Here is a 27,761-nt window from a genome sequence, read left to right as displayed (position 1 = left end):
GATAAGGGTATTAAGGAATATTAAGGGATAAGGGTATTAAGGACATTTCATACATGTCTTTAACAAATCTAATCCATATTTGATAGAAGGGTTTTAACGGGCCTACAAAATCTAATCCATTAGTAAGCTTAATTGGATCAAATATAAGGGGCTTTATTGAACTGTTTAATAACATTTGGTTATTTAAATTTGGTCAGGCTTTAATTATTAGACAATATAAAATTAGGTCATGCTTTCAGTTTAGACAAGAAATTTTGAGTTAGTTAGCTAATTTCTATATCAAACATGAACTAAATACAAACAATTTAAATGATGTATTATAATCTATTTCGATGGTTATTAAAACTACCCGTGTGGTCACACATACTATCTTCAACATTACTTTAGAAAGATATAGAAATAAAGACCAAAATTTAAATGATATATTATAATCTGTTTTTTAGTATTTGATTTCGATCATTACTAAACCTACCCGTGTGGTTACACGGGTACTACACCTAGTTTATTTTGAAGGGAGAGGATCAAATACGAATTTTATTTTGGCTAGGAAGAAATAGCATTATGACATGTGTCAAAATTTAAAATTAAAAAGAAAGGATATTTTAGTCAAACCACAAATTAGTATCATGAAACCCTAGCAAAAAAACCCAGCACGTCTTTCTCTTTTATGATTCATCTCACCCCTACACCACCACCACCACACCCCTCACTCCGTCACTGGAAGCGTCGTAGCTCCTCTTGCCTTGCCGCATTACCTCCGTAATTTAAAAAAAAGCCTTGAAAACAAAGCTGAAATACAAAGAATTTGCTGGCTATGACCTTAGTGGAATAATCGATATCCCTCTTGAAGTAAGTTTACAATTTCTTTTATAACATTATCTAATTTGTTGTGTTTTCATTTTGTAAGTTCTTTTTTTTTTTTTTCAAAAAGTATGTTGACGGTGACCACATTTAAATGATAATTACATCAAGATGATGATGGGGATGAATGTGCAGGTCAAAATTGATTTTTTTAAGTATTTGTAAAATGCAACTTTAAGGGTTGATTATTTTAAGTATTTATAAAACACAATTTTACTAGTTATTGAATATTTCAACATTTTCAGTTATGTATTTGTTAAACGCAATGTTATAATATAATGAAAAAACACATTTTATTGTCTTTTTTGTCTATTGTTTTTTATAACACAACGGAAAAACACATTTTTTGCGTGTTTTCAGTCCATTGCGTTTTAAAAAGAACATTTTTTGTGTTTTTAGGCCATTGTGTTTTAGAAATAAGCCATTTTTATGTGTTTTCTTGCCATTGCGTTTTAGAAAAACACATTTTTGAAGTATTTTTAGTTCATTGCGTTTTAGATAAAACACATTTTTATGTGTTTTCAGTCCATTGCGTTTTAGAAAGAACACTTTCTTTTGTATTTTTAAGCTATTGCGTTTTAGAAAAAAGACATTTTTAAGTGTTTTTTGGTCCATTGCGTTTTAGAAAAACACATTTTGAAGTGTTTTTAGTCCATTGCGTTTTAGGTAAAACACATTTTTATGTGTTTTCAATCCATTGCGTTTTAGAAAGAACACTTTCTTTTGTGTTTTTAGGCCATTGCGTTTTAGAAATAAGACATTTTTTGTGTTTTTTGTGCATTGCGTTTTAGAAAAAAGTCATTTTTAACCTTTTTTGTCCATTGCGTTTTACGCAACTGGGTTTTCGAAAAAAAAATCGAAAATATAGCAATAGTATACTCGTTTTAAAGATAAAAAACGCTCGTTTTTTGGTGCAATTTTTATAAAAAAATAATGTCGTATAAAAAAGTTATTAACGTTTAAAAAATGGGGGGAATTTGAGGAGAGAGAAACTATTGTCATGGATTGACTAGAATGCCCTTACACAAACTCACACACCTCTTTTTTCTCTTCAATTCACTCATTTAAAGATAGCCCTTGATTAAATCAATTGATGGTGAAGATTACTTCCTAGCCTTCATAGCCAAAAAAACTTCCTATTATATCCTAACCCTTATTTTGAATTATATAAATTAGTAACATGTTTGTGTTTAAGGTAGTTGGACCTCATTTGAGCCTCGATGGATGCGACGGTATTGTTTTTGAACAACCGCCTTGGGTTTTAAGACCACCAACCATACCTGATTATGGAATGCCTAAGTATTTCTATGTAACATTGACGATGATCTAAATTTCATCCGAAACTATCAATAAAGGGTGGTGATGATGATGGGGTAAACCATGCCATAATCGCTTGTGTTTTTCCTTTTTGTATCCTTTACATGTTTTCAACATGTATTTTACGGATTGTTTGAATCTATGATGGATTTCCTGAGCTTCTTGGGGTTTAGGTCGTGGTGGTGATGGTATGGCGGCGGTGGTGGTTGTGAAATAATGTTTGGTGTTGGGTGTACTAATTTCGTGTTGTTTTTTTTTTGTCTTAGTTGGTTGAGTGTTTTTGGTGTGCTTCTGCTTTTCCACCATGGTTCCGTTGCAAACGACACCGGGAGTGTTGTCCATTTCACTCTTTCTCTCTCTCTCTCACATATGCTTCTCTCTATGTTGTTTGGGGTTTGAGAAAAACAAAAGTGTGGTGATATACAGGTTTGATTATACAACATTACAATGAACATATGTTTTTTAAAGGGTGAAAAGAATGGTGGCACGATGGTGGTTACTGGTTAGATTGTGGTTAAGCGATGGTCTGCATGTTGAAGATAGAGGTAGAATATGAGGTTTTTAATTTTAAAATAAGATGGTAATTCAAGGTGAAATTTATGAGGAATGAAGATTAAAATAATAATGGGTGATGTTACCTAACTTTAAACATTTTAAGCAAACAAAAATAAATTAACCATTTTATTTTTGATCATGTCTTCGTTTCTTAAATGATCATTTGGTCTCATGTAAAAAAACGCTTGAATTGAAACATTGTTTGATGTTGTTATCAAATTACTTATAGTTATAAGACAATTTGCAAAGAAAGCGAATATTATCAAATAAACACCGGCTTATAATAATCGTACATATCTGGTCATAAATTTATGTCATATTGTATAAGCCTCCGGCCGCATCACGGGGCTTCCATCTAGTTATTCATCAAACTTGTACAAATAATCCACACCGACCACAAGTGCTATGATTAACGGTAGGATGCTACCGAAATTCAAGCCAAAGACCAAATTTATAAGCGGTTTTTGTAAATTTTAACAAATTAAAAGAAAAAACTGTAATTTACTCTCAAATACATGAAAAAGAATTGAAACTTTTAGGAAATTTTATTAATTAAAACTCAAGAATTTTTCGAATAACATGAAGTACATGCGACATAATGGTAAATCACAACAACAAAAGAACATATGTTTGTGTAACAATAATATAACTCTCAACGGATCAAATCCTGCAAACCTCGTATGAAACCAAAAACTCAAAAGTTACCTTTATGCCACAGCAGGCATATCCTTCAACCATGAGTCCAATGGCTTCCCAATTGAGTACACAATGAAACCAATCTCCCTCAACTTCTGTGGATTCACAACATTTCTTCCATCAAAAACAAATGCGGGTTTCGGCATGTTGTCGTAAATCTTCTTGTAATCAAGGTTCTTGAACTCGTCCCACTCGGTCAAGATACAAAGCCCGTGTGCACCCTTAGCCGCCTCGTACGCATCCCAAACAACGCTCACTTGTTTCACTGAGCTCGGGCTCATGGGCTGGAGGTGCACCGGGTGGTCCCAGTCGAACTTGTTCATAGAAAGATCCCTTTGGATTTGTTCTTCGGTCACTTGCGGATCATAGATGCTCAAAGTAGCCTTGTCGCCTAACAATCCCTTGCAAACATCGATGGCGGGTGTCTCCCTCGTGTCACCGGTGTCTTTCTTAAAAGCGAATCCCAAAATCGCAATCTTTTTGCCTGAAACCGTGTTGAACATTGACGAAACGATCCTGTTGACGAAACGATTCTTTTGGTAATCGTTGACCTTGATCACTTGTTTCCAGTAGTTTGCCACTTCGGGTAACCCGTTGCATTCGCAAATGTAGACCAAGTTGAGAATGTCCTTTTGGAAACAAGATCCACCGAACCCTACACTGGCGTTCAGGAACTTGTGTCCAATTCTAGTGTCTTTTCCCACTGCGTGGGAAACCTGTGCAACGTCAGCGCCTGTTGCTTCACAGAGCGCTGACATTGCGTTCACCGAGGAAATCCTCTGTGCCAAAAACGCATTAGCCGCCAGCTTAGACAGCTCAGCTGACCAAAGGTTAGTGCATATAATCCGCTCCTCGGGCACCCAATGAGCATAAACATCTTTTAATGCCTTAATCGCCCTTTGACCGTCAGGAGTTTCTCTCCCTCCAATCAACACACGGTCAGGGGCAAAAAGGTCTTCTATCGCGGTCCCTTCGGCTAGAAACTCAGGGTTGGACAGGATCTGGTAGTTGACCCCTTTGCTATTGTGGGTGAGGATCTTTTCTATAGCCTCAGCCGTTTTCACGGGAACCGTTGATTTCTCGACCACAATCTTGTCAGATTTTGACACGTCAGCAATCATACGCGCTGCACTTTCCCAGTATGTGAGATCAGCAGCCTTCCCAGCACCAAGACCTCGGGTCTTCGTGGGGGTGTTGACCGAAACAAAGATGATGTCAGCCTCGGAGACATGCTTCTCGACATCGGTGCTAAAGAATAGATTCTTACCCCTACATGACTTGACCACGTCATCGAGCCCGGGCTCGTATATCGGGAGCTGGTCGCTGTTCCAGGCAGCAATCCGAGAGACCGAGATATCAACCACGGCTACCTCGATGTCAGGACATTTGTGGGCAATAACAGCCATTGTTGGACCTCCAACATAACCAGCTCCAATGCAGCAAATCTTCACCATTTTTTTATCAATCTAGCCTACAAATATAAAACATATCAGATTTTGTTAAGACCCCACAGATATTTAACCTTGGGAATGTAACAAAATTCAGAATCTATATAAAAAAATGATTATTTTTGGTTCTTGAGAATCTAAGATCAGCATGGAACACAAAACAGGATATATAATAAGATAACATTTGCTGACAAATCCATGTCTATACATACAAATTTGGACTCAAAACTAGCATATCTTGGGGATTAATATATATGTACTGGTCTTCAGAACCACGAGAAGTGAATAATATATTTGTATATATTTTTAAATTAATCCACAATACGGTTATATAACCGTCTCTCTCTAGTTCTGATTATATTTTATACATTATGTTACAATATATTATTGGTTATAAAATAAACATACCATATAAATACATACACATATATATGTGTAAATATTAAGTCAGGAAACATATTATGATATTTACAAACACAGCAAAAAAAAAAAAAGAAGTTTTTTACAAAAACAGGCAAGAAGTTGTTTCAAGAAACTGAACAATTTGGGGAATGGAATGAATTGGGATCAAAGTTCATACCTTTGTTTTTTCTGTGGAAGAAGATGCAGAGAGAAAGAAAGTGGAAGAGAATAGGTTATGAGTTGAAGTGGAGATAGAGAGGGAACTCTATTTAAATACCCATGAAAAAACTAACTTAAGATCTGAATTATTTGGACACTCAAAAAATAAGCAAAGTGCCAAAAAGCAAGATTCACAACATTCAACACGTTACCAAGCTACACCTTTCAGTAGGTGACACGGGAGTTTTGAACTAAAATCTTCATTACTTTATCACTTTAGACCATGCGTAGTGGAACACACCTCAACTTTGGGCATTTTGCGCCATGTGGCGGTCCAGTCAGCAAGAGGGCTTTATAGGGCGTTTTTCTAAAATGGGTTTGGTGGGGATATGGGCATTATGTTAAAAGGAAGAATGCATATGATTAGGCAAGAAAACAAGAATGCATATGATTGGCCAAAGAATTGGAAGTTGGGCGTGGATTAAAGAATGCTGGAGACCAAATTTGCCTCAACAACGCCCAGGGGGCGGTCATAGGGGCGTACTTTTGTGAAAAAAACGCCCAAAATTTTGTTTGCTTTCCATTTTTAAGGCGTTATTGTAAAAGATTACCAGATGGGAGAATGGCCGCTTTTAACTAAACATTTTATTAAATAGTCGTCTGATTCAATTTGTAAAAACATAATCATTTATTTGTCTTTGTCTGAACAATATTTCAATTAAAAGATGTCACATGAATGTAGAAATTGTCATTGGCATTATACTAGACTTCAAATCGTTATTGACGCCTTTTGAGCCTCAATACTCGTCATTGAAGATTTTAGGTGTTCATCTCCCCATTGGTTGAAGGCTCGTCTCTCCATTTTGTACTTGAAAACGTTTATAGTCTCATTTTGTGCTTCGGCTTATCAACTTTCCATTGGTTAAAGTGTGTGATCACGCCAATCCATGAACATCTCCAATGCCTCGTGATGACTGGTGACACGAGTCTATTGGGTTAAAATTTGTGCCTTCAGTGGCGGATCGCGACCTTGCCGATGCGGCTTGGTAGGTTGGGCCTTCTCTCGGCCCGGGATGTGGCTACCTATGCCTTTGTGGCTTCCAGGTCTTAATCTTGGGAGTTGCAGGACCACATCTTACGTAACAGTAAGGTTGCTAACACTGACCCGGATTATGCCAGCGTCTTGGAACCCTTGCATGAATCTCTACCTGACTTTGATCTCGACGGCTTCTCTAAAGCCCCCAAAAAGCCACATAAAACTTTGGCGAATGCCCTTTGTTGTCTAATCGCACAAAGTTTGGGAGAAGATTTCCATTTTTTCCCCCGCCAGAAAGCCGTCATTGAATGCCTATAGATGCCTCACGCTCAAGATTTCTTAACTGTTACTCCTATTGAAGGTCTGGGTCAACGTATGTCAGCGGTGGAGTACCAGTCAATCCTTAAGTACCTTCTGATGATCACCATGTTCCCGAATGATAAAACTTGCACAGTCTGTCGTAAAGCATGCCTGAATAAATACGAGGAGCATGCATTACACTGTAGAGAGTTGCCGGGGTTTAAGTATCGCCATGACTTTGTTCGAGACGCGTTAATGGATATTCTCAGACGATCATGGATCTCGGCAAAGAAAGAGGCACCGATTAATTTTCTTACAGGCCCGACGGAAGGGAGGTCCACCCTACGCCCGGCTGACGTGCTAGTTTTTGGTTGGGAGGGCGGAAAACGTGGTTGTGTCGATCTCACAGGTGTATCCCCCCTAGCCGGGTTACGGGAAAATGAGTTTGTGGCGGAGCAAGCGGTACTGAAACTAGAGTCAAAGAAGGTGGAAAAACACGCGAAAGCTTGTAAGGATAATCAGCATGCCTTTGTCCCCCTGGCGTTTGACACGTTCGGCTCCTTGGCGCCGGAGGTGGTTCGGTTCTTGGCTAGAGTTCAGCGTGTGGTCCACAACAACTTTTCGACTCATCAGGGGCGGGGCTTTGTTTTTAGCAGATTAAGGATTTCTATTCAGAAAGTGATGGCGGCGCAGTCTGTTGCTCGTCTACCTGCTAGTCTTATGTAATTTGTCGTGATGATTGGAATGAAAGAATTTGTTTAATTTAAAAAAAAAAGCATTATTAAATTTGGTCAAGTGGTTATATTTTTTTAATAAATATATATGTAAAAGGAATACCCGGTCGATAAAAAAAAAACATTGTCACTATTTATTACTTACAAATAAAGTTTTTTATAAAGAAAATTCTGATATAATAAAAATTAATTTTATCTACACGTCAATCTTAACTAAAAAGTTGTTACTTTTCAACTTTTATTAGTGGGGTAGAAAAAGAAACACATCTTATAAGTACTAGATGCTAGAGTTGAATTCACATACAAACAAACACACACACAAAAAAAAAAAAAATAATAAATAAATAAAAAAAGAAAATTGGTTTTTAATAAACTAACCTTTGCCCCATTGGTAAATAATAATCCAACCTACAGAATTGGTATATAATAATCCTACCTATCAACATGTTGGTACTCAATGAACTTCTGTTAGTTTTTTTTAACTGAAGTTAGTTTTTAAGTTTTATTTATTACACAAACAGTCCCTATAGTTGTAATTTACTAGTTTTAACTATGAGTTAATAGCCAAAATGGTCCCTGAGGTTAATAGCCACAGCACCGCCACCACCACCGCCGCCACAGCACCGACACCACCACCACCGCCACAACACCGCCACCGCCACCACCGCACCGCCACCACCACCACCACCACCGCACCGCCACCACCACCACCGCCGCCACAACACCGACACCACCACCACCGCCATAGCACCGCCACCGCCACCGCCACCACCACCACCACCACCGCACCGCCACCACCACCACCACCGCACCGCCACCACCGCAACGTTTTTTTTTTTCATACAGCTCACCTAACTTTAAACTTTAAACTTTAAACTAACAATAGAAATACAATACTAAGTGTAAAATCTGTTCACCATCAATCAAATTCTATTAAAAATCTGTCTCTGAGGTTTACTTAGTTTTCACATATGAATTTCTTATAAATAACAAATCTAACAACAAAAATAGCTGACTATCTCATAGTCAACTGAATTACCATGTTCCTAAATTCTAAAATATGAATCAACTGAACTGAATTTCATTAAACAAAATGATTATATTAACATTGGTAGATACCTTAGACAGACGTTGAGCAGGAACAGAAGGCGTGACAGATTCCAAAAAGCGTTCAAGATTACACAACGGTGAAGATTCCGGCAACTTGGGACTAGACGACGTCGTAGGTTGAACTCTACAAGGATTCTCTTGATTCTTTTGATTCCGTCTCGCTTTTGCGGTGGTGGTGGTGGTGGTGGTGGCGGTGCGGTGGTGGTGGTGGTGGTGGCGGTGCTGTGGCGGTGGTGGTGGTGGTGGCGGTGCTGTGGCGGCAGTGGTGGTGGTGGCGGTGCTGTGGCTATTAACCTCAGGGACCATTTTGGCTATTAACTCGTAGTTAAAACTAGTAAATTACAACTACAGGGACTGTTTGTGTAATAAATAAAACTTAAAAACTAATTTCAGTTAAAAAAAACTAACGGAAGTTCATTGAGTACCAACATGTTGATAGATAGGATTATTATATACCAATTCTGTAGGTTGGATTATTATTTACCAATGGGGCAAATGTTGGTTTATTAAAAACCAATTTTCCTAAAAAAAAAATACCCTTATGAAAATGTATAAGCACATTCAAGAATCACCCCTCTTTTTACCATATCTTATATAAGTCGATAACTTCAAAAATAAAAAAGATATTAATTTCTCATTTAGATTTACCAAAAGATGACTAATGGTTAAAAACCCATCCTAGAAAATCATACCAAGTATTTATCAACTCGGTTTCGTAACCTTTAACCTGAGTTGGAAAGTAATATCGTATTCTACTACCGTTGGCTCTAATGTTTATATGATCCAAGTAGCAGGGGCGGATGTACGTAGAGGTTAGGGGTAGCCCGAGCTACACCTCAACTTTGTCGGCGGAGTGTAAAATTAGTAAAAAAAATGTTCTCTCCGTTTTATGTATCGGGAGCAAATATTAGGATACCCCTAGGTCCAAAAAAAGAAGTTTGGGCTACCTCGGAACTTGTCTTCTAGACCTGCCACTGCCAAGTAGCTTGAGATGAATTACGAACGAGTTTAGTTAGTTTACGTAACACTGTTTCATGAGGTTGTTCTTTAAAAGCTTTAAAATCTTAAACCGGTTAATAAAAAAAAATGGAAGTTGACCACAAACAATGTTCCAAAAACACCAAATTTTCGTAAACTTTAAACAATTTGGCTAAACCGACTAAGAACATGGGCTTTCACCTAAAACTAACAGGTCAAAGTATGTGAAAAGGAAGCTTGAGGAGTCAGAAAAGAAAACATGAAATAATGATGAAAAAAATGATAATAATATTAATATAAAAGGGATGGTGACTGGTGAGAGTTGAGTAAGATTCAAGAAAAATATAAAGAAATATATATAAAAAGAGAACTTGGTTTGAAAGGCACACACAGGTAAGATTGTCTTTAAACGTGTTGGTTATATTAGCATATTTGTATCTATTGTATTTTTGGAATACATTTGTCATTATTGTAATAGCTAAATTAGTGACACAATCTTTGTAAATTGATTGGAAATTGATTTGCCAAAAGTGTAGGCAATCAATCCTCCTACACTTTTGGCAAATCAATTTCCAATCAATTTACAAAGATTGTGTCACTAATTTAGCTATTACAATAATGACAAATGTATTCCAAAAATACAATAGATACAAATATGCTAATAGGTTATTGATTGCCTGCTCAAAATGGGGGCCAAAGAAGCTTCATACGTACAGAGACGACAGGATGATTAGGGGTTAAGGAGTTGCCAGTTAAGCATTGTATCAACGGTATTAATTGTTTGCTTTAACTTAATGGAACAAAGAGTGCAAAAGATGGGGAAAAGTGCACCCAAAAAGGTCATATGAAAGCCACGATTAATGGTAATTATTCACTACAAAACTAATGAATTTGATAGATGGTCACATTCCTCGGAAATTCATTGGTGAAAGTAATTACCGGCGGTAATTCACTAATTAGTCGGTGAAAAGAAACCAAGGTGTGGGGACTTTGATCTCTAATAGATAATACTAAGAGATCACTAACAAATGGGGGTGGTGATTATTGGTAAAGACAAAACCTTTAAACACTTTGGGAGAGGAAGGTTTTGGTTAAAGTCTCACAGACGACATGAATAAAAAAATTTGCGGTTAAAAAAAAAAAAAAACTAAGAGGTCACTAAAAGGGTACCAACAACTTTGTTAGCGTCCTCTATTGACTTTTTTTGAATGAATGCTTATCAACGGACTCTTTATCGACAGTTTCTTTGAAACTTCACAAAAGTACATGGTACCAGTAATATTTATTTAGATATGAAAAATAATATCACGTATCTTTGAATTTCCTATCTATAATTTCTATAAAAGGAGAAAACGTGATGACATAAGAAAAGTTGGTGTGGCGGCCATAGAGGCTATCCAACAATGGTTTTCTTATGTCATTATTGCATCATAAATCGGAATATATAAAATCACTTTAAAATCTATTTAAACTCTGCCATCAAAACCTCTACCTATATCCATCCATACTTTAAAAGCCAACAGAGGTTGAAGGTAACAATGCCTTTATATCAGCAGAGGTTAATTGTCTGCAATTTCAAATTCAAAATGCATGGGAATACGTAATTTGCAATTAATGCATGTCACATACTCACTTCTTTCAATCATCTTCTTATATAAGGTTTGTTTTCTCATTTCCCTTCTCATATTTTATTACACTCCCATCTTCTCTGATTTCGGATTTTGAAATTTGAATTCATTCCGAATTCCGAACTAGAAGCATGTCAACATCAGTTGAGAGTAACAATCTTAGTTTTGTTAACGATTTGAATCCTGGGAAAGATTTGTAGTACATGAAAGCGAGGATCATCCGAAAAATCAAGGTTATAAAATGGATCTCATCTTCATTGATGAAAAAGTAATGTGTATTTGTGTTTTTCCGTTCATGTATAAATGATTCCATGGATGTGTATGTATGATTTCCTGTTTCTAGGCTTTATAGGTTTGTATTTCAAATGTTCCTGAGTTTTGTACGGTAGTTTATTGAGGATGTATATTGTTTGATTTTTTCTTATTAACAGAAACTGTAGGTTTGTATGCTAAAAAAAAAGATACCTTGTTTAAGTGTTCTTGACGTGTGTCGGTGTGAGTATATTTTTACATCTATTTCTAGCTCTATTTTAACTCGCCGATTTCAAGTTTTAAATTTATAAGACACGATATTTTACTATCACTCTACACACGTTAGGACAAGTGCACCCATCGCGGACGTAGTATAGTGACGGTAAGATACCGATGTCGTCCAATGACACAAGAGTGAGTTTTTTAATACCGGCTTATCGTCAACGTCTAATCGAACCAAACTTTGAGAAAAAAGATTTTAAAACTAATAAAAAGATAAAAACAGAAAAAATAAAAATAGATAAACAAGAAAGAATCACTTGGATCCGACTTATCTTTCATGTACCCTTTTGATGATTTCCGCACTTTGGGCATTTTAAGAGATTATCTTAGGTATAGTAGTAGGCCCCTCTTTTGAAGGCAACGTTACACTCAACATAATGGTTTGAATCAGCACGGATACAATCCCACTAGGTCGGAATATTGAAAGATAATTAAGTAAGTTATTAATGCAAAATGTGGTGGGCCCCCTTCCAGGCAGCGATCACCCTCAACCTGTTGGTCTGAGTCAGCAGGGATACAGTCCTCGCGGGGTTGGTTTAAAGTTTTAATATTAGTTTGTAAATAAGGGGTTCAAGCGGTTTCTTACTCTCAGTCGGGCCAATCATTCCCGGCTAATCCATAGAATAGTACTAAACTTGAACCAGGTTCTTGCAGGATCTATACACTGAACGAGACATAGAATTACCCAACCACCATTCTAACCCCCTTCTAAGTAGTTAACATGCTTTATATAGACTGTAAAGACATGAATATGTGAATAAACGACATATGAAAAATGGTTGAATAAAGTCGTCTTCAATATAAAAAAAACTATTTATTAAAGTCATTAATACATACCCAATTAAAAAGTTGCCAAAGATTGGAAATCATAAAAGAAATACATAGAAGATATGTCTTCACCAAGTGATGTAAGAATTTAGCCAAGCATGGCCTTTGCTTGACAAAGATTCTTACGATCAATCTTGGATCCCTAGACTACACTCATACTCTAAAAGATGAAAAATTGATGATGGTGGCGGATGATGGTGTTGTAGTGGTGGTGGAGTGGTGGCAAGTGAGAGAGAAGTGGTTTGTCAATGGATGAGTTGAAGTGAAACCAAACATCCCTATTTATACCTGCAAACAGAGCATCCACCACGGCCCGTGCCCGCCTGGCACGGCCCCGTGGCCATCAGTCTCTCTCTTCTACATTAACTGTAGTGTCAGATTTGTACTAACACGTCGTGTGTCAATGGCACGACCCATGGCCAATGTACTTGCTGTACTTCTTCAGGTTATGAAAATCTTAGAGTTGACCACGCCCCGTGTTATTTTAGCACGACCTCGTGTTGAGCTTGGATTTTGTATTTTGTTCTTGTCTCTATCTGCTGCAGTGAATTCCCACCGGGTACGGCCCATGCTAGGAGATCACGGCCCCATGACAGAGCTTCTGTTTTTGTTATTTATTGGGTTTGGATGTGGATGGGGGCTCGACAAGTTGCGTCAATCCTTCTTCATTGCATTTTATGTTGGTTTTTGCCGTCGTTTTGATTCTTTTGTTCTTTTAAGCTCTTTTAACCCTGTTTATTAAAAAGAAACAAAGAAACGAGCTTTTTCTAACATTAGTACAGAAAAAGGGTTGATTTTATGCCGTATTTTATATAAGTTATATGTTGTATTTTAAGCACATCAATTACCCTCACACTTGAATCTTTACTTGTCCTCAAGCAAAACTCTTTATTGTTGCTTACACACCCAAACAGAATGGGTAGAAGAGAAAGTTTTGGACCGATCTTTAGAGTGTCGGGAATCCAAGTTCTAGTTCATTTTGTTTTTATTTATCTACATTCCTATTTGGTCATGACTTATTTACAACACAATTTAAGAAAAAAATATTTATTTTATTGGGCATAACATTCCTTCATAAAATTCTTTTTGGTTATATAAACGTTTTACACACCTCACAAGTAATCACTCAATACTCGGCTGAAAATGTATAAGTGAGAACGCTCGTATCCGATTTGGAATTTACTCCTTCTATAGGCTTGACAAGTAATCAAACCTCCTCCTTTTTGACGATTTTAATCCTTGTAGGTATCGAGAGGAATTTAAAGGGTAGGCTATGGCTCGGGTATGTGTGTTTTATTTGAAAGTGGCTAAAGTAGTAAAATGTCGGCTTTTTGAAAAATTTATTTTATTGTGACTTAGTTAAAACTACATAATCATAAGCAATATTGTTTTTGCTTATTTTATTTTAAGTAGCTATAAAGTTTTTTTATTATTTTTTTTTGAAGAAAACTAAGCCACTTATTTTGTAATTTTCAAAAGAGCCGTATTTTACTGAAAATAAAATGTGAAAAGGTAAAAAGGTTGGATTTTGGGGTGATGGGTGGTTGTTTTTGCAAAATTCGTTTGCGGGTTTAAGAAACGAAAGGTTTTAAGGCTCAAAATGGGTTGTCTAGGGGGGTATTTTTGGGAAAAACAAAGAAAAATAAAGGTTTTTGAATGAAAATGGGTTTCGTCCTAGTGCCTCCGTCATTTACTTGGATTAGCATCAATAAAGACTTGGGATGTATTGCTTTGGTAAGTTCTAGTCGTAAGAACCAAATGGGCTAATCACACAAGAAACGAAAATTTGAGCTATTAGTATAGATGTGTATTTGTGCTCATTAAAGGCTCAAAACTCACTTTTTGTGGTAAAAGAGTTGTAGTGTAAAAACTTATATATAAACAAGTCAATTTTTACAAAGATTTGTTAGGCCCATTTTTATAATTTTCTTTAATCGGTTCTTTTTATCATGACGTTTTTAGGTGTAAATTAATAAAAACATCATTTTTAGAACTTATTTTCCCAACTAAACTAAGATAAGTAAAAGAAATAAAATAAAGATTTTGAAAAAGTTTGGGGTGTTTTAGCGGTTTTCAAAACGAGTTTTATGTAAGGATTGTTTTAGGAAAAAATGATTCAAGGTTTTAACCTCCCCCCACACTTAAATTACACATTGTCCCCAATGTGTCCCAAAAAGGATTTATTTAAGTTGAATGCGTAAAAAGTGCGGAAATTAACAAAATTTCACAGTTACTAGGTGTGACAACTCGAGATTTCAAGGTCTTTCCTTTACACATCACTGACACCACATCCCTGCTTTACAATTTGATTTACGTAGTGTCGTGTGTGATTTATCTGAATGGTTAATGTTTTATGTGATGTGTAATACTTGATTGTTAAGTGTGTAGTATTATATATAGTTTATCTAATAATTTATAACAAGGTTCTTCGCCATAAGTTGTCCTCGACGAAAAATGGGTTTTCGTCACCCTTGGTCCCGACGAATAATAGGTTTTTCGTCATCTCTAGCCTCGACAAAGAATGGTTCTTCGTCGAGCATGTCTTTCGCCGTGAAGGGGCCTCGACCCAGTGAGAGTTGCGGCCCAACCCCTTTTATATTATAACTTCTTGTAATCTATTGCCGTAAAACAAACCCTAAAGTTCCTTCTCCATATTCCTTTTGCGACGACAATCACAAGATCACGAAACTTTCTATCTCGGTTAAGCTAAATCACGGTTAGTGTCCTCTCATTAATGGTGTGTTATGATCTTTAGGCTGTTTTATATGATTTTATGTGATTAGGGTTTGTGATTGTTATTGTAAATCCAGAAATTTTGTATGAATATTCTTGATGACAGTGCCGATTATAATAAGAGTGATAGTTTGAATTACATGAGAAGGTTGATGATTGCATTGAAATCATGATAGTATATGATACACGTGATGGCTTAGGGTTAGCAATAGAAACTTGTGATTATGAATCGGTAATGGTTCTTGATCAATGTCTGTTATCATGATTGAATCCATGTTAATGTATATCAATGTTAATATTGAGGTCTATTAGTTGTCATGACGAACAATGAGTAAGATTTCTAAGAACATCAAAATGTAACCGTCGTTTGATCCATTGTTTGCATTAAAAATGTGTAACTGATGCTATGAAATCAAGGCCTGTAACTGATCTCGACGAAACACAGTGTTACGTCGTCACACCCGTGACCCGACGAAAGATGTGGTGTTTCGTCAAATCCTGTATCGACGAAGGTCGGGTATTTCCCCGAATCCCATCTCGAAGAAATATGCATGTTTCGTCACATATCAATTCGACGAAGGATAGTCTTTCGTCGCTTGGGTTGTTCGTCGTAGGAGTTGATATATGGGAACAATAGACAATTGAATGTATGTAATGATGAGTATCTTGTTTATGCAATACGGTTGTGAACTAGTATGATAATTCAGTATGTGTTACATGATAACAGTGATCTTAAAACTAGATGCAAACTGGGTATCCATACGTGACTTACTGTGTGCAAACATGTGACTTGAATGATTGTGAAATTGATATTGTTTGGTATCTACGGTAGGGTTTGGGTTGACCAACTTGAACGGGTAATTCAACATACCGAGCAAATCAAAGGTGAGTTCATTTCTCTTGAGCATGCGTCCCGGTGGTTGGGGTAGTCATTGGGTATCCCTGGGAGGGATAGGTTTTTGGGTAAATCAATTGGGTATTCCTGAGAGGAATATGTCTTGTGGGTAAAATCTGGGATGTTGGATAATACACTCGTCCTATCACCTTTAAGTCCTATCTTGTTTGTTACCTGAGAGGTTGTCACGGCGCTAGCCCCGGTTTGACCCGGTCAAGAGCCGCAGGACAGGAACCCCGTGGTATATAGTTGATGTGACAGCGGAAGACGTTATCAGGATCTTTTTAAACTTGAAATGCTCATTTAATTTATTTTATAATTCGGGATAAACCCTGTAATTTACAATAAAGTGATTTCACTGGGAAATCTTTATTTTACAAAACATGTTTCTTTATTTATATTGAGCCACTTCCTTAAGCTTGTAGTGCTTCACGGCACTTTTCCTGGATCACAACAGATCACCTGAAACATGTTTGAAAAAGGTTTTATCAGCGGGGAAATACTGAGTGAATCATTCTTTTTGTCTAAAATGATACGTTTGTTATAATTTACAGTATTAAGAGCGATTACAATGTTTATACATGTCAATCATATACCCACGGTATTTGTCACTCGACCACCTATTGGCTATCTCGTTGTCCAATGGTGTCTGTGACTATGGTCATATCACCCCTTGGCTAACCCGTTGTCCAATGGTGACAGATAACAAGTAATGTATACAAAACCCCACATACCGGCTGTAATGAAGACTACAAAGACTTAATCCCTGTAATTATAACTTTGAAAACAAACGTGATTTTGAAAGAAAGTTTGGTAAAAAGAGAATGACTCACATTGTAGATTTATGCGGGCAGAGTTTAGCCTACTGATTAGCCTGTTAACCTAATTTAAATAACAATGCACACGAACTAGGTTAGTAACTAATACAGCATTTACGACAACTCACGAGATTAAACCCTCACAACAAATGACAAAGTGCAATACTTAAACATCCATCGAATTAACGACGAATGACAAAGTATAAACCCTAATTTGAGCAGCACTTAAACATTCGTTGGATAGTTTCAGTCGATCGGACATTGAATCGTAATAGCGATCGAGTTATTACCCTGTTTGTCACGACAGCGTTTAGTGATTGTGTGTGTTTTGTAGTATTTAAATGATATCTCAGCGTACAAATTGAATTTGAACGTCGAATAACACCAGAAATCAAGTCCCACACCCCTCTATTTATATCTGGAAAATGGGTTCCCCCGCGTGTCGCGCCAGGGACAACTGGTCCTGGCGCGTGGCACGACAGGTCCATTTCCAGCATAGGGTTGCTTCGTGTGTTTGTAGCCTGGGTGAGTCAGCGAATCAACGAAATTCTCATCCTACAACGAACTGTGAAGATAATCGTCAATTAGGGTTTACCCCCCTTGAGTTTTAGGGGCCCTGATCCTGATTCTGATTGTTCTGAAAATTTTAGGGTTTATGCAGGATTACTTGGGTTTCTCAATTAGGGTTTCCTATTGGACAATTAACATAATAAATAATAATTTTAGTGAGAGTTGTTACATCCTCCCCACCTTAATAAAAATCTCGTCCTCGAGATTTACTTAAATAAATGAGGATATTTCGCTTCATTTCTGATTCTAGCTCCCAAGTGTATTTTGGTCCTCTTTTTGAATCCCACTTGACTTTGACTAGCACTAGTCGTTTGTGCTTAAGAAACTTGATCTTTCTATCTTCTATCTGCAGTGGTTTCTCTACAAATTTCAAGTTTTCATTTACCTCTATATCTTGAAGAGGTACTGCCAGGGATTCGTCAAATAGACATTTCTTGAGGTTCGATACATGAAACACATCATGTACTCCAATTAATTCTTCTGGTAGTTGTAAACGATAGGCAACTGGTCCTATTCGTTGGATTACTGGAAATGGTCCTACGTACCTTGGACTCAGCTTTCCTTTCTTACCGAACCGTACTATTCCTTTCCAAGGAGAAACTTTCAAAAGTACCTTGTCTCCGACTTGAAATTCTAGCGGCTTTCGGGGATTGTCTGCATAGCTTTTCTGACGATCTCGAGCCGTTTTCAGTCTTTCTTTGATTTGAGTTATCTTGTCAGTGGTTTCTTGCACAATTTCAAGACCTGATAATTGACTTTCTCCTATTTCTGCCCAACAAACTGGAGTTCTACACTTACGCCCATACAATGCTTCGAATGGGGTAGCTTCAATGCTTGAATGATAACAGTTAAAAGAAAAGGGGGAGCATGAACTCACCACTTTGTGTTCCTTGCCCCGTAAACTTCACCGGATTTGGTTATTTAGCGTTGCGACCTATACGTGTTTTATTAACGTAAGTCACTAGACTTATATCGCACAAGTACAAGTCACTATCTTTTGTATATGTGTTCTTGTGTTAAAAATAATTTATATTTTTAACTATGTATCTTACTTATATTATTTTCTCGAAAATAAATATAAGTATCTTGTATTTTTCACCCGAGTTATGTATTTTGTCCAAAATTTCATTTCATGTTCATAACTTGACCAAGTTATTTATTCTATCAAGTAATATATTTTCATAAATATATTCTCTTGTATTTGTCTAAGTATGTTGTATGTGTATTTTTGTATTTTCATTCCTTAGGAGTATTTAGTGTATTTTCAAGTCCTAATACACTATTAAATGTAATACATACTACATACACTAATGTAACACCACATAAAAACGGGTCCAATAATATATAAACACGTGTCCTGAACTTTAAACATGTGGAAATTTCGCGAAGGACTTAAAATGTCAACATGCCCAAACTTGAGCCTCTGATTGACACTTCATGGATAATTCATTCTTAATCGAAAGGTTAATTGAATATAAGAGGCCATTGTGTATATATATGAAAAGATAAGGCTACGGGAATTAAATGTGTCAACATGTTAAGTTTACCTCTGAGTGACCTTTTTGAACATTTCCCGAAGGATATATGAATTATATTAGACACATTGATAAATGGCTATTAGGGAAGTTAAACTTCGGCTATTAATAATAGTTCATACTTCAATTCAAGTATTTGAAGTTCATATGGAAAGCCGACAAACCTTCATATTTTGGACAACATCTTTAGCTTCAAGGAAACAAAATTGCATGGCATTGTTATTGGGTATTTAGAACTGGTTATATGGACTATTGCACTGAATTATGGGTTAAGATTCGGACAATTGAAATGCATGGTGAAGTATATGAAAATTTGAGAATTTTGTCCTCTGGTCATCGGTTACGGACCGTATGGCCCTGTCCGTAAAGTGGTAACTGGGCGTTGTAAATTAAGTTCGGTTACGGACCGCATGCGTCTTGACTTACGGTCCGTAAGAGCCAGATACGGACCACTAGACCTTTAGCTTACGGTCCGTAAGCTTGTCGCTGGGCAGAATTTTAGACAGATGTATGTTCTTGCCATTTAACCGACTCTAGGTGATTTGTTGTGAAACCATGGATCATTGGACGGTAAAAATAAACCACTAGGACACCTGGGGTGATCCTAGGGCCTCCAACAACAGCTGCAATGATCTTGGAACTTAAGAATTCACAATATAAGAAAGCGTAGATTTATGTTCTTGAACATCATTTGCAACATTTCAATTGTGAGACTTGCTCTGGAGCTCTCATCAGTAACAAGAGGATTACAAGTGTAGAAAAGATTGCTAGGACCATTAGTAAGCTTCTAATTACTTATTTAGTTGTTTAATTTAGCCTAATTACTTAAAAATCAAACTTATTGTAAAATCAGTTTGACTTTCGTTTTAATTACATGTGGCTTAACCACTGATCAAATTGAAAGTGGTCATGAAACCACATTAGTATAGGTGATTAACCCCTGAAAGGGTGTCTCCTAATTATCTCGTTTGACTGATTAAATGTCGGGTCAAAGTAGTTTGACAAAAAGTCAAACTGGACAGAAATGACAAAAATGATTTTAATTAATAAACCAGAGGTTCTAAATTACATTTTAACATTCTAATGACTTGGTAATGATTATCTAAACATGTTTTATCAGTCTTAATCCGACAATTAATAGTCTAAGGGCAGATTATAACCGAAAGTCGCAAAAGCTTGACTTTTGCTTTGACTTTCAGTTCTAACCCGTTCAAGCTTAATTCTTCCATGTTTTAAGCTTCCATTAGGACCACATTACATTATAGTATAACCCTCTGAAGTTATACTGCATGGTGCCTAATCGTTTGTAAGATATGCTTTTGATCGTAATTATGCTCATTAATCCCTAAAACGCCCTTTTTACATAAAATCGAGATTTTTAGCAATGTGAATGAACTAAAACCTTTGCTACTGATATTTAGACATGTCCTGAAAATTTGACATCAGTTTGAAGTCTAGAATGGGAGTTATGCTCAATAGCGTAATTAAGGAACTTTTTAGTATTTAAAAGGCGTAATTAGCATGAAGCCTATCTAAACCCGATTTTTGACGCTAAACTTTCTACCTACTGATGTTAAATAATATTTTGGGATTTTTAAAGATTTTTATCTATTTTTGGGCTGAGCATAACATAGGATTATAGCCTAATTTCGGTAATTACCGGTTTTACCCTTTTCATCCATAAAATGAGTTTTACCTAACATTTTAGTGCCAAACTTTTTGCTACTGATTCCATGATAAATATAATATTTTGAACTTTATAAACTAACCAAAATTTCCTATTATTACCATAATAGCCCTTTAAATCGCATTTTTAGCGTTTCTAGCACCTAGTATGGGTCAAAACTATATTTATCATATAAAACTCATAACCTACTGATGTTTTAAGCTAATTTACATAATATTACAGTAAACTAAAGTTTTAAAACTCAGAAGTCTATTTTAACCCTTTTAAGCCTATGTAAAATTACCAAAATGCCCCTACGGTGCATAATTGGTTATAAAAGGTATATTTTTCATATATTAAGTATCTTACTGATATAACTCATTAAAATAAATGTTTTTATTAATCTAATCAGACCTGGAACTCAGTTTTATAAATAAACTCTTTTATGAGCATCAAAATTTTCAAAATGCCCTTATGGGACTTATTTTGGTTTAAATGGCTTTTAGGCATAAATGTTGATATACTAATGATATGTTAACATATTTTGAGCATAATAATGATTAAGACATGTATTTAATTTATTCGGTTACCCGTTACGCATTTATACGTTCGGATAGGTTTATGTAACTAGTTTACGTAAAATAGCCGAAACGGGCTTAACCTTGTCATTAAATCCTCATTTTCCAGAATGTGTTTTGTTTACCCATATAATATAAGTATCCAAGCTTGTCGGGTCTAAATCACATTCTATCCCGGTCTCCGCTTAATTTACCGTTTAGGTCCGTAAGGTTTCCTTCTAGCTAGCCGGTCTAAGTCCTTGACTTAAATAACGACCCGTTAGCATCCTAATAGATAAATTAAACCTTCCATACAGATTAATAGCTTCCGGTAAAAAGTGCCTTTCAAGATCCTTAGGAATTTACTGCTCTCACCAGGTAAATACTTTTAACTTATTTTCCCTATACGGGATTGGGATACGGTGTATTAATACCGCTTGGTCGGGTATGTGATTATTTTGTCAGATTGTGATTTAATAAATCCGCATGACCCGTTTTAATCTGTATTATTTGATAACATAAACATTTGGGGGTTAACGACCGTGTCCTGGATATCCTCGGCTCATTTAAATTATTAATGGCCACGACCTATGCACGGGGTGCAGGCATGCACCTGACAGATGCCAATGCTAAATATTAAATTACCCACAAGTTGGGGATAACTCATCTGTGGGTTCTATAAGTGGTGAGTCAGTTAATCATGTCCGACTTCCAAACCGGCCCCACTTGTATGACAAATATGTAAAGCTGTATACAAGATCTTAATAAAGATTGTCCCAAGTTATAAAGGATTTGTGCCATGTGCATCTAAATCATTTTTCTTAAATATTTTCAAAACGAGTCAGTTAAATTGTATTTACCAGTGTATACTGACGTATTTTCCTAAAGATTGAATTGACAGGTACTTTTTGAAATAGACTGGAGCTATAGGGTGTTGTAGAGGATCTTGCAAATCCCATAGATACCCGGAGTCTGTACTTTATGTTTCTTTGTACTTTATGATCCGCCTGTGGATCTTATTACATACCAGTCTGTATTATTCATGTACTCGAACATCGACAGACAGTATGGTTTGTAATAGTTTATTTACCCAGCCTTCCGCTGTGCTATATTATTGTGGGTGTTGACAATGATGATATCAACAACGTCACGATACTCCCCGCCGGGCCCACCGGTAACACGTGGAATATTGGGGTGTGACAGGTTGGTATCAGAGCCAACATTGAGTGAATTAAATACTAACCTTTTGTGTTTAATCTCAATGACACAATAAGCACATTCCTTAGACTCTCGAGTCTAGGCAAATGACCTAGGATGCATCTTTACTTTTCCTTTGTTGTTATTATGTTTTGTTTTATTTTTGTTTTCTGGTTTTAACAGGAAATTCACTATCATGCCTCCAAGAGTAAGAGGACGAGGCAAGGGTCCCATGCGTGGAGGACCGTCGTCAGCTGGACCATCACACAGACGCACTCCATCGGCGTCTCTATCCTCCTCCGACTCTCACGATATGTGGGGTCAACCTTACGAGCCGGCAAGACACTCAATCTCGCTAAGCTCTTCGCCTTCTTTTCATCCGTCTTTCGGACCATTTGCTCCAAACGAGCCCGAACACTCTCACCATTCTCAACAATCTCACCATTCGCATGAGTCTTACCATTCACACCACTCTTTGCAATCCCATTCATTTCACCACTCTGACTCCCCCTACTCCCCGGGACAGTTTAACCCAGCCGACTATGTTAACGATTTTCTTGCTACAACCCATTAGGCCCTGAGGACCATTTCTCTCAGGAGATGGAAATGGATGATGACCCCGACCCGGAGATGCAAACAGGAACCCCGGGCCACCCTATCAGCATATCTAGTGGGTCTCCGTTTCAGGGATCCCCTTATCGTGGGCCCGATTCCTTCCAGGAGAAAATGGCTACATATGACTGGTTCTTTACACCATCTTACCATAGCTCTCCAGCCCAACCACCTTTGGAAGATCCTCAACTTCAAGCTGTCTCACCACCACCACTCCCGGTAGAGGAGCCACCGCAGCAGCCATCGCAGCCACCTCCCGAGCGTCCGAGGCGAAGGAGGAACGCACGCATGTCCGTAAGAGGAGGACCCCGTTTCAGTTCTCCTCATGGTTCGAGTTCCTACCCCCTATTCTGGAGGACCCCCAGATGGGTGGACCCTCAAACGCGGCACCGGACGCTAATCCTCCGCAAGCTTCTTATGCGCCACCTCAGCTGCCTGTGGGTTTTGATAACCCAATCCCGACGTACCCAGGTCCTTCCGGGTACAATCCTTATGAGAACCCATCGGGGTACCCCTCGGACTATGTATCTCAAGACCCATACCTTACGGCTGCTCAGTATCACAACCTCTATCCTTCTACTTACCCTTCTATGCATCCAGCTGGATACCCGGGTCAGGGTTACCAATACCCGCCGTACCAGCCACCTCCTCCCCAGCAGCTACAGCAACAGCAACAAACCTAGGAAATTCTGGAGAGGCTAGATAAGGTTGAGAACAAGGCTAGGAAGAACAAGGAAAGGCATACTAGCTTCATGAAAGGCCTTGCGAACCTTATCAAAGGGAAGAAGAAGTAGAGGATTGTTTTGTTTTCTTGGTTGTTGTAATCGTGTCCCTGCGTGGGCATTTGTTTAGTTTCCGTATCAAGTCCCTGCGTGGACTTATTTTCCTTTCTGTATGCCCCTGCGCGGGTAGTTTGTCTTTTTCTAAGTCCCGTTTAGGGCAGTTGTACTCGTTTTCAGTTTAATGAAGTTTTAACTTTGGTTTTTAATTGTGTATTTTATTACACCTTGTTATCTCTTTTCAATTTATAATTGATCTGCCAAAGAAACTCTTAGAGGTATAACCTAGCCAAAGTATTAATTGACTATGATGGTACAACCTTTTTAAGATAGCAAATCTCTGTTAACATCTGAAAACATGTTAACATTCCTAGCTGTGTGGTACGAGAAACCACACAAGCTTCCAAAAGGTACTTGGATTTCTCCAAGTCACATAAAGCTAAAATGATCAATGCGAATCATGGCTAGTAAACATCAATATGATGTATACACCAAGACATCCATTTGAGATGCATGCTTTTAAAGCTAAGGTGTAAAAATGGCAATGAAAGTACAATTTATAAACTTCTTGTCAAAAAGGCGATGAACTTTGTTCAACCCTTAAAAGATCACTGGTCTTAGAGATTGTTAGATAGATCTTAACTCGTCCTTGTGACAAGCTTCCTAAGCTATTTAAATGTCCGTCGAGACGAGTTTAACAATAAATAAAATGTCTTTTACGACATTGGCAGTTGTGAAATTTCTATCTTTCCCTTGCCTAATAATGTAAAGAATAATGCATTCTATTAACTTTTAGTTATGATTTGAAATGGTCTAAATGGTTTAATAATACCATGACCATTGGATCATCAATGCGATGAATCTATATGTAATTTAAATTATTATTATTGTCTATATTATAGCATCCAAAAATGGCTGGCTCAGACGAAGCAAATAGTCATCCAACAGAGGGCAACACCAGAATCAATATTACTGGTGCCGAACTGCAAGCTTTGATCACTGCTGCGGTTTCTCAAGCGGTAGAGGCTAAGTTTAAAGAACCAAGTGTTGTTCGGTCTCAAACTCTTTCAAAAACCCATTCTCAACTACATACTCACAGGAAAAGTGAGTCCTTGCACTCGTCTAACCAGGGTAGTGTACCCAGGAATGTGACACCTGTGTCACTTCAACCATCAAACAAACGCCAAACCAATGAAATATTGTATTTCATACTTTGGACTTGTATAAATATGTGTATCGTTTGCACATATCAACTCTTGTTCGATTTCGAGCTCTACATCGCTTTCTGGGGAGTTATACGCAAACTGGTGCGTAAACGTACTCAGTTTAATGCGATAAATACTCTGGAACAACAACATATACTCAACATACCTTAAATAACCTTTACATAACTTAGAAATAAGTTTTGAAGGCTTTGGTATGGCAAAAAACAAGTTAATTCGCTTACAGGGACTAAACTTGACAAACTGCGAAAGTATGCCAATTTGAACTGTAACGAACATTCCGGAACATGTCCATAAGTTAGACATACCATAAATATCCTTTACATAGCTTAGGAATAGGCTTTGAGGGGTTTGGTATGCTAAAACAAACTTTTGGATCATTCAGGGACTAAAAGTGTCAAAAAGTGCACAAGTTTGCACTTTCGCGCATAACTTACGTTCTGAATACATCCGGACATCCAAAAATTTATGTAAGCATCCTTATATTATGCCTTAGTGTATGGCATGAGAAAAATCCATTCATCACGCAATTTGGATCGTTTTCCGCGCTTATGCGCATCCCGTCGTAATTAACCGAACATCGCGATCGTACGGCCAAACGAGCCAACATCCGGAACATTTTTGAGCACGTTTCATGTCCACAATGTTTAGGCATCATTTTAGGGCCTTAAAGTTGGCTTTACGGGCCTTAGAAGTGTCGGAAATGGCTTAAATACGCAACAGGGACCAAAACTGCCAATTCTGAAAATATGTGAAGATCAGACGGGGCCAGGCGGCCCGCGTGAGTTTGGCCTGCATATTGAGGTGGGCCGCGTGGGACTATCAGACCAGATTCAATGCTTGCATTCAATGCAGTTGGCCTTTCGTTCGATCAAGGGGCAATGCCCTTTCACCTAATCAAGAGCCAAGGGCCAAGTTCTGACTTACCACAATATTTTGACAAGTGTACGCACAAGATCGTGGCATGATATTCAAGAAACGATCCTAACGGCTCTACTTTTCCTATAAATACCCCCCCCCTTTGTTGCAAAAACCCACAAGAATCTGATCTAAGCTCTAAGTTGGAACCTTTGTTTCATACCTGAGCTATTTTGATCTAGATTAGCATTCGGGGACCCTCCGTAAGTATTCTTTCGTTCTTTTATTCGCTTTTCGAGTCCGAAAGTCAACGTTTTGTTGACTTTCTGTGTTGACCAGCCTATGGTCAACACAAAGTTCTTGGAACTTCATGACGTGAGCGTGATCACGATGGTTATAGTCCGTAGTGACTATACCTACTGATTACCACGTTATCTAGGCTCAGTGACGAGTCGTAGTTTCGGCCAAAATGTGCATTCTTGCATATTTTGTAACCAAAATACTCGTGAGCATCAAAGCCGTTTGTTTTGATGCCAAACCTGTTTTTCTAAACTTAGTTAAGCATGTTCTAACATGCTTAGCTCGTCACTTTTAGTTTAGTGCTTATATAGGGTCGTAAGGTAAGCGATCTAAACCATCGCTTATACTTTCGAACCCGACCCATTTGGTCGATCATTAGGATCCGACCAAACACATTAGGTGACCATAGCTATAACCTTCCGAGGTTATACCTTGTGGTCACGATGTTAGGCGTTCCAAACGCGTTCTACGCGAACGACGCGTTAAGGTAGCATAAGCTACCTAAACGGGTCGTAATGGGTCGCAATCACTTAGGTTAGGTTTCATTTTAGTATGTAGGCTTTGTTAAACCATATTACATGAGTCTCCATACTCGTTTGGTTTACGAACCCGCATACTATCCGATCTTTCCGATTTGGTCCGGTATATTAATATAGCTACCTATTAGGTGCCGTTTGATATCCCGTGATCTCTAGCATTATCTGGTTATTAAACAAGGAATTCAAAGCAATCTCAGGTGAGTACATAGAACCCCTCTTTTACTGTTTTCCAACTGTTTTGGGGTGAAACACATGTGCCTATCTGTTACTTTCATGCTTTCCATGTTTTCACATCGTATATCTGCTATGCTCATTAGTACATTATAGTAAATGATTTCATTACATTTTATGCTATGTATGCCCATTGTGTGCGTACTTAGTACATTGATTTACATGAACATTTCTGCTGCATATGTTTACTCAGCATATGGGCACATTGATTTACATGAGCACTTCTGCTTCGTATGTTTACTTAGCATACTTAGTACAATTGTTTACGTCACATGCCTTCATTTTGTTATGACATTTGGTTTGTTTAAACATGGGACAATACATTCATTAACATTGATCACGCTGTTCGTTAGTAGGTAGTGGTACCATAGGAATTGACAACTCCCGTTTCTGAAATCCTGGGTTTGATAGGATTGGAAGGAATGACCGAATTCGATATACATAACTTAGATAAACCTTTAATTTGTTTGAGGGTTTATCGCCACAGTCTCAAGGCTTGGATGTATGCATAGTTTACAATACCGCATAAATGTTAATATCAATAGAGCATGCATTTTTCCACAGAACATAACGTTGATTTAAGCCACGTTTTACTTCGACGACTTGTTTTGTGCATTTTACATATGGTTTAAGTTGATACATTTCGCTTACCATACATGATA

At 37.5% G+C, this 27,761-nt stretch overlaps 1 protein-coding gene across 1 annotated transcript; it reads right to left on the bottom strand.

Annotated features, from left to right (window-relative positions):
• Positions 1–3,256: 3,256 nt before the first annotated feature.
• On the bottom strand, positions 3,257–5,600 carry LOC110917291 (UDP-glucose 6-dehydrogenase 5). The gene is made up of 2 exons (XM_022161878.2): positions 5,458–5,600; positions 3,257–4,900 (listed from the first exon to the last, which is right to left on the bottom strand). Exon 2 carries the CDS (start codon positions 4,881–4,883, stop codon positions 3,441–3,443), a length of 1,443 nt encoding a protein of 480 aa, XP_022017570.1. The 5' UTR covers positions 4,884–4,900; positions 5,458–5,600; the 3' UTR covers positions 3,257–3,440.
• Between the last annotated feature and the right edge of the window lie 22,161 nt (positions 5,601–27,761).

This window comes from Helianthus annuus, chromosome 2 (genome assembly GCF_002127325.2).
Source record: "Helianthus annuus cultivar XRQ/B chromosome 2, HanXRQr2.0-SUNRISE, whole genome shotgun sequence".
Taxonomy (NCBI): Eukaryota; Viridiplantae; Streptophyta; class Magnoliopsida; order Asterales; family Asteraceae; genus Helianthus; species Helianthus annuus.
This window is presented reverse-complemented; position numbering and strand designations above follow the sequence as displayed.